Below are 8,866 nucleotides of genomic sequence, written 5' to 3' on the forward strand. Positions count from 1 at the left end.
ATATTATAAAATTTTTAGTCAGCCATACTTGGTATTACATCAATGGCAATGATGCCTCCTCGAATTTCATGATTTGTTTTGATCATGGCGGAAATGAGTAGGTTGGATTCAATTTACCTCACTCAGCATTATTTGCATGAGGTGTTACCGTTTGTGATTGTATAATGCATGGATTATTATAATGCAAGAAAATAAATTTCAAAGACACAATCGTCAATTAACAAAGATAAATTTTCATCGCCGACGCACGATCATTTCCACACTTTTGTGACTTAAATTAGTTCGGATACCAAAATCGGAATACCCAAAAAACGAAGATCCTTCTAGAAAGAAAAATCGCAACAAAATTGGCGCTATTCAAGACAATCAAACTTTTTTTTTACACAAGTTTTTGATCAATTATTTCTGCTACAGGAAACGAAGGATCTGATATAACATAACTACACTTGAGTGCTAATAACTTGTCTTCGGTACTTTTCATTGATTGATTATTTGGGAGAAGAATGGAAATTTTTAAGTTGTAAACCAAGTTGCAAGCGCCAAACTGCGTAAACACTCACAAAAATTTATCATGAAAATTATATTTCACAATATTATTACATAGCACGACTTTTTACAGGGTCAACGGTTAGGGAAACATGAGCTTATTTTGTTTTATATTGATAATTAGTTCAATTGAAACTGCATACCAGTTATATCGAAGTTTATAACGGAACCTGCCAAAGAAGAATAATTAGGTAGGTGGATTTTAAATTATCATTTTTCCAGACTTATAAATATTGTAGTTTGTTAGGCCAAGTTAAATATACGGCAAAGTCATTCACTGTACGTTACTTCCTCAAATCTCATAAAGGCAATGACTGATGATCCTGGAGGATGTGTGGGTTAGTTTCAATATTTTGAATTAACTCTTTGACGAAATACCTGATTCAACTTTTGTTGTGACATTTCATACTTTTATGCTATTATCGATTGAAATTTTCAATATTTATCGTTGATCATATCAATCATTTAAACCTATTTATAAATGAATAGAAACTACTGGTTTTGAGGAGGCAAAATGGAAAACTCTCTGATTACACCAGCCTACGGATCGCTATGCAATCTTTCAAAATCCCCCCCCCCCTCCATAAGAAGAATTTTCAAAGGATCTATTCTAATATATCAAAAGACATATCATAAATGTAGCTTAAAACAGCAGAACGGTTTATCACATCTCGAGTCAAATTGTTGGATATCATTGGATACTTTTACAAGAACCTTGTTTAAAACGGCCGTTAAGAATAAGCGTCTGCCTGAACTCGAATATCTAACCTGAGAGTGTGATCCAACATAAATTGGCCAAACGTGCTGACCACTGGATGGGGGTTGCTAACTATGCAGAAACCAGGGTTTGTATTTGAAAGCACATCATCAAATCATTCCTTGATTTATGGACATTTTCAGAATTGCAAAAATACACCATAAAGAAATCGATGCGAAAAAGGTACTGTCAAAGCTTAGCATGACAAACTGTCATGTTTGGTATATAAATATCGATGAGTGGAAACTTTTACACTTTCTTTCCGAAGAGGTCCCAGCACAAGCAGAATCAACAGCTATTTCTGCAAAAAAAAACAACAGACCAGAGAACAAACACAATTGTAAAATATGAGTTTAATATAGGTTTTGTTCAATTTCTACAAACTTTTATCATCAAAATTTTTATCAGTTGGTGATAGAATGTATGGATAACTGCCCCATTAGAAATATCTAACGTTCTACAAATTCTACGCAAATCTATAAATGTCAAATAGCTAAATCACAAATTAATTTTTATTCAAGCAAAGATACATTTTGAGTCAGATTCATATCAATGTGTCTTTAAACTTCTGCAAGAAACATTTGATTTCATAAAACAGAATCATATGCTGAGAGTTATATAATAAGGTTACTCTGCATATTGCTGAAATGACCCAACAACATTTTTTACGGTAGACCAGGAAACAAGTACAATTTCTTTTTATCGAAAGAATGTGCAGTGCGAATGCAAACACGGCAACCATCTAGTTTTCGGTTTGAACTGCGTGCTCTTTATTTACTATATATAAATAGGTTAAAACCAACACATAATACGTGCATTCATGACACGGCATGTACGAAGGAACACGATACGACACTTACTCCAATTTAATTCGTTCGTATTTATCCCCCCTGGAGGAGCACTATTCGGTGTCCTTTGCTTACTACTCTTTTCTTCTGGCGAATCAATATCTGGAAAAGTTTAGATATAATAGCTCATCATTATCAAATTAATTTAATGAATTCAAACTATATTTACCATGAGTCATCACATCTGATTCTGACCGAGCCCTCTCATTGTGGCTCTCATTGTGGCTCCTGACACTGATTGTTTCATTGTCTTGGTTACTCTGCTCATCTAAACACACAAATATTATGTTGTGTATTCATGAGACATAAAAATGTTATATGTTAACGCTCCCAGTCGGGGGAGAACTCCGCCCCAAAGAGAAATTTTGCTGTTTTTGGAAGTAAATTTTAATTTGTATGTATTGTAGTTTTGTTGTTATTGTGCGGGTAGTTAGTATTACTGTGATACGTGCTCATAAACACATTGTGAACAATGCAAACTGTGCAAGAGCCAGGATAAGAGTTGCGAGTAACACTAGCAAATGATCACTTCGAAATTGAACAGCAAATGGGAACAATGCTTTGTGTACACAGTATAGTGAGGGAGCGGGATGAAGAGTTTCAAAACAGACAAAGTAAGAAATTTATGAAAATAAAAATAAAATTAAAATATTTGGACTATATTATGTAGTTATTGAGACCATATCCATACCGGTTATTATCTCTTAGATTCCGTCTTTTTAATCTAGCACATAGGTGCTGAAAGAAGTAGGGCTGGGAGAACGAGAGAACGCTGAAACACCTCAAAATAATATCAGAGCACCAAGAGCTTGATTTCTGATTTCTTACCGGTAAACTCTTCTTCTTCGTGGTTGATCGTACTTTGATTAAACATTCTTTCTGGCAACAGTCGATTTGGCGGTTCCTCATTGGTCATGTAGGTCTCTGGATTTTCTGCAAATAGCAATGTGTATCATTAGAAATAATAAATTTGGTGAAAAGTGCATTGAATAGCTCATAAAACTCTAGATTGATAATTTGAGATATTAATAAAAAATCCCACAAATCGTGAATCTTCTGGGGGAGCATATTCCATATTTTAGTTTTACTTATTTTGACCCAATTTAACTGTAATGTAATACCCCTATATTTTTTAGGGTTATTGGTATTTTTAGTCTTTATATACGGTATTGTGATTCGAGTATACCAACTTGAATATATGCTTTTACTATTGCCATTATGAGAAACGAGTCAATAAAATTGTCAACACCCTCTTTAAGATAAATAAAATTTGAACAATTTTACCAAGACTACTTCTGGTTGCATCAGTTAAGAAATCGGACCAAGCAATCTTGGGTTGTGACCTTGCATCGACCAATTCCGTTTGTCGTTCTATTGCCTTTGCTTTGTTCGGTGTAGTGGCCAACTCTGAAATAGCAAACATCCTGAAGGTTAGAAAGTTGAAAAGAACTTTGTCACGGTTTAATGATCTAGGTTCGATTGCTTTTTACAGCAATTTACATATCGGTAAATATTTGATCCTCTCAAATATAATAACAAGAAACAATTTGTCTGAAAAATATTTTTCAACCAAACATTATAGATCTAAAGCAAACTTCAGAGCGAGCCACACAAAAAAAAATTCCGTGTGCACAACGAATTAAAAAATTAGCTAAAATCGCGGGAAAGGCAATATAAAAGGATGCAGATATAAGCAGCAACAATAACAAAAAATCATTATGTATTTTTACCGACGTGAGCGACTTTTAATTAAAACTCTCTGATTAAGATTTTATGATTGATGGGGGGAGTGTTGACAAGGGCCACACTAATTGACTTGGCGGCCGCCAGTTGCAGACCTCTGTTCTGGAGGCTCAAAAAACTACTGTAAGTTAAATATTAATGGTATTTGATTAGATTTAAAAATGTACGTATAATAATATAGACTCTCGGATATGGAAGGAAATTTACGGAACCATGCGCTACCGCAGAATCCCGGTTGAAAATCACTTGTCTAGAAACCTATTTAGAGCGGAAATATTATAAGGTTTCATTCCTCTATTTTCCTTCCTTTGATCACTTTGCGGTTTTGAAAATATAGGACAACAGAGGTTCTTTAAGGCGCAGGTGGTTTCTTTATACCTGACCTTATTACGACTTCTTTACAGATTTTGTAGTCTGCAGAAGCGGATTGTAATAAACAACAAAAGGTGGAGACCCTCACGAAATACGATATGCTCTTTGACGTGCGTTTATAAGTGTCAGATAATGTTCTCAGTCTATGGAACATACTTGTTCGAATCATACCTTACAATGATTGCCTAAATTACGAGCCGAGTATGTGTATATATTATATTTATATTCTATTCCTATACTTAATCATTCGTGTTCTACAATGCCCTATTTTAGAATGCAAATTAGGAGGGTTTTTATTCAATTTCGATCAAAACAATGTCGTATCAATTAAGGAATTAACATATAGCTTCGAAAGCGAGACCACAAAACAAATGTTGAGATTCACTGGTTCCAGTCATTTTCCGGTAATAAATTATACTCTGGTAAGTACCGTCTGAACATGCGGTCTGAATACCGTCTGAATTTGAACATGCGGAAGCATTCATGGGGAGTCCCAGTGCGTGCACCGAAAAAGAACTAATGAGTTTGAAAATATAGCCCAAGGTTGTTAGTTTCTTTAAGCAATTGCATAATAGACTATATAGGTCCGAATCCAGTATTTCGAGAAATCGCAATTTTGAAAACAGGGTCCCAGAATGTCAAAACCGCTATGGTTGTTTCAACTTCTAACAACTTTTTAAACAATTTAAGGGGAAAGAACGATTATATCTAGGAGCCACGCTAAAAGGTATATGTAGGCTCTTCTTCGAAAAATATCTAGAAATCAATTGAACTACAGATATCAATAAAATTATATCTAGTCGATGCCTACCTTCACTAAATCCCACTGTACCTTTCTCCATTTCAAAAGACCTGTAATTTTAATTTCAGGATTTTCCAAGTTTATCAACAACGTTCAATCTCTATTAAGGGTATTGATTGAATCAATATAGGAAATGTCCAAGGCAAAATACAAAATTGTGAGTGTGGATGTGCAACATGCTAATGCGCTTTGTCAAACAGAACACGTAATGGTTTAAAACAATGATTCTCAAACGAAAGGGCGCACCCCACAAGGACGGCATAGCCAGTTTTTTTGAGGGGTCGTTAAGCTAATCGAAGATATTTGTTAGATTTGATCTTGCCCGCCTTATTTTGGATATTTACATTTCTTTATTCTGTATATATATTTACGTTTCATCCACGTATTTTCAACGTGTTTTTTGAATAAAACATACTTTTGCTTTACTATCTGTTATTTGTAGCATATTGTTAGCTAGGTATTTCTGAGGTGGGGGGCGCGAGACTTGACAAATTCTAGAAAGGGGACGCGGCATAAAAAGTTTGAGAACCACTGCTTTAAAACATCGATACAAAAAATAATTTATGAACTCAAATGGAAATATTAGAAAGTCAATCTGCAATACTTTGGCAGAGTACCAGGTTTGATATTAGCTATTTAACGCAAGAAATTTATTGAGTTAATACGCATAAGCAGTACTACCAAGTAAAATTTGAGCGTTCAATTTGCAACAGAAGCTGGCACTAGCTTATTTTTTTTTTTTTTGGATATATCTTACATGTCATAATCGAGTCTTTCCGTGCTTCTACTTCTGAGAAACGTATTGGGAGCAATGTTTTGATGTTCGCCGCCATAACTTAAGGAAAACACATCGTCTGTTGTGTTGTCAATGAAGTCGACGTCCAAATCTGATAGCGATTTTGATAGGTGCGAGGCAAATTTCCCTGACTTCGCTTTTTGTGTTTCCCGAGTAAAGTATTCCAGGCACAAACTTTTATAAGGTTTACATTCAGCCATATTTTGTGATCCTCAACGTAAAATAAACTTGAAATTGTTTGCTGAAACCTCGACAACTCGTTATTAGTCCAGAGTAATTTCAGATACAATCAACGACCTCCACCCGTACGCGTATGAGGTAACCAAAATAATAGCTCGCTAATGATGTTGCGGTATCGTATTTGTAATTTAATACCTTGTTTTGAATCTCATGTAGCTGTGATATTGTTACATAAAATGTGGTGACCTATTCGGAGGGTGTGACATATTATTTCGAAGCCCGGAGGCGTGACCCTTCTGCAAATTTTGGCGTTTCAGAAATATGTGTATCAATACGGTGGTAACTAATTTTGTTTCGCCTACTTCACATCTAGTTGTGTAAAGTGACGGAGCTATATGGGCAGGGGTATGGTATGGTATATTCACTTGGCTAACACAGACAGTTGCCGAACTCGTAATATAACTGAAATAAGAAAATTCGGAATAAGATTATAGTCTAACCCTAACCTGGTACACATACTACGGGAGTACCTAAATTTTTTTGTAACTTCTGGAGTGGCGAATTTCAGACTTTCAAGAACGGGTTCTCGTTTGTATCAAACTCACGCAGACTATAATGAAATACCAAGAAAAGCCGAACCACTGCATCTCACCGCTGGACTACATGCTGTATGAGCCAAACAAAAGTAATAAAAAGTTCTACCTCTACTACTTCAGCTTTGCAGTCGATGATTTATTGATTTATGAAACTCCCGACAACTTCTAATTCCCTGTGTACCATTCGACAGTTTTAAACATGCACCATGCTAAGCGCAAACAAAACTGACCACCCTGGGTATTTTCATATAAACGAATAATTTGGCCCCACGTTCATCCGACCAAGGAGGAATTCCTTCCTAGGTATCAAATTTGTCGTTTTTGAGGAATTTGCATTAGCTGTTTCATTACAATATTTTACTTATTTTAATCGGTAAGCATGTTGATTTGTAGGTATTTGTCGGTTTGTCTGTCTGTCTGTCAGCTTGTCTGTCTGTTAGATGCACGCGATATCTCACGAAAGCAAGCAAGATTAAATCTGTTGCAGATTTTGCATGTGCATTCATCATATCTCGTACTAGAAGCCTATTGATTTAGGGCGAATTATGTCGTATAATTAGCGAGTTATCAATTAATTAGTGATGGGACACAAGGTGTCACTATGGAATAAGAACGCTGTTTTGGGGATCCTATAACTTTCGATCGATAAGTCTTCGGTCTCTGACCGATATTCTCGTTTAATTCTTTATTATTATTAATTCTTTGTCTATGTTCATTTTAAACTACTTCAAGCTGCAGTACCGCTTGCGAGTAACACTACCGAAAGATACATCGAATAGCTTATGGTACTTTTCATGCATACTGAGGGAGGAGTAGAAAGTTCCTAAATAGGCGGCGTGTAGAGGGGAGTTTGATAAAAAACTGTTGGAAACACTTGATTTATCAACAAAACTCATAATATACTTGAACACAATGTTGCGTTTCTCAAACAATTGGGTCATTTTCCAATCTCTTTACTGAAAGAAGTCCCTCATTTTATTCCTTGTCATTGAAGAACTATTTTAATAGGACTAGAATGCGCCGAAAATTTCACGTGTTCATTTACTCTGCTTCGGTGTGTAGCACTTCATAATCTTTAGTCATCATTTTATGTTTCTATACAATCTAGATGAACACGCAACTCTCATTCATGATTGTTGGAACAATAAGCGAACATACGCAGAGAGACGCAACAAACCCCAACGTTTTAAACTTTTATTATGGCAAGTGCAAAAAAATTTGTGTTGTTGATGAACTGCCATTTTCTTTTCTAGTTTTCAAGACATTTTAGGAACAAGTAAATTTAATGAAAATTTTCAATGCATAAATAAACACTGTACGGGTAAGCAACTTGCACTTAAAAGAAATGTTCTCCAACTAACATAGAATCTGTCACTGAAAATACCCCAGTTATGATATTCCGATTGGCAGTAAAAAGCTCACTTTCATTTATCTGATTTTATCAGATAAGTTTTAAATTTTCCGTTACTGGGCAGAACGTTACTCCAGAAAATTACTTAAAATGCCAAAACTCAATAATCTCGGAGGAAATGCTGTTGCTATTGTTTCGGGAATGATGTTGTTTCCTCGTCATCTGCGACTTGCTGAAATCTTGTAATATATCTTCGATGTTTGCGTTTTCGTCGTGGCTCAATTTTCTAAACAAAGTTTTTCAGTTAGTTTCCGAAAGTTGCTATCCAAATTTTTCGTTCAATATAGTCTCATTCTTTAAGAAGTATTTATTCTTCAAGTATTTATTCTTTTTTTAAGTTAATTCCCAATAACATGTCACGATGTTCCGTAGATATTATGTTTGCAAATTCCAGTTCCTAAATAAAAATAAAGTCAAGCTAAAACGAAAACAATGGAATCTAACGCCTTCAGGTATGTTTATTTGAAAATAAAATATTGAATGGAAAAATATTAAAATTAAAAATTTGTGAAAATAATTTTTTCAGTGGAAATAGTTTTTCAAACATTATTGACTAATTAATATTTCTCTGTCAGTTCATCAAACTAAAGGAAAACGCAAGTTGAATCATACCAATCATGAAAGGGAATGATAACTTACTGGTAGCAACGAATCCTCTATTCTCACTCGATCAGGGTTGGGAGTAACTTCAGTGACATTCATGAGTGCCGCGGAGGAATTTGCTGTAATGATAATAGAAATTGGGTGAATTAGTCAAACTGATGAAATTGTTGTAACACATCCAAGTAGATGAAAACTGTTTTAAAGCATAATAC

General features: G+C 34.9%; 1 protein-coding gene across 1 annotated transcript; it reads right to left on the reverse strand.

Moving 5' to 3' along the window:
* Positions 1 to 1,053: 1,053 nt before the first annotated feature.
* LOC120339544 (uncharacterized) lies at positions 1,054 to 6,169 on the reverse strand. The gene is made up of 6 exons (XM_078115763.1): positions 5,826 to 6,169; positions 5,078 to 5,118; positions 3,436 to 3,558; positions 2,980 to 3,084; positions 2,321 to 2,419; positions 1,054 to 2,253 (listed from the first exon to the last, which is right to left on the reverse strand). Exons 1-6 carry the CDS (start codon positions 6,062 to 6,064, stop codon positions 2,096 to 2,098), a joined length of 765 nt encoding a protein of 254 aa, XP_077971889.1. The 5' UTR covers positions 6,065 to 6,169; the 3' UTR covers positions 1,054 to 2,095.
* Positions 6,170 to 8,866: the final 2,697 nt, after the last annotated feature.

Source organism: Styela clava, chromosome 1, assembly GCF_964204865.1.
Source record: "Styela clava chromosome 1, kaStyClav1.hap1.2, whole genome shotgun sequence".
NCBI lineage: Eukaryota > Metazoa > Chordata > Ascidiacea > Stolidobranchia > Styelidae > Styela > Styela clava.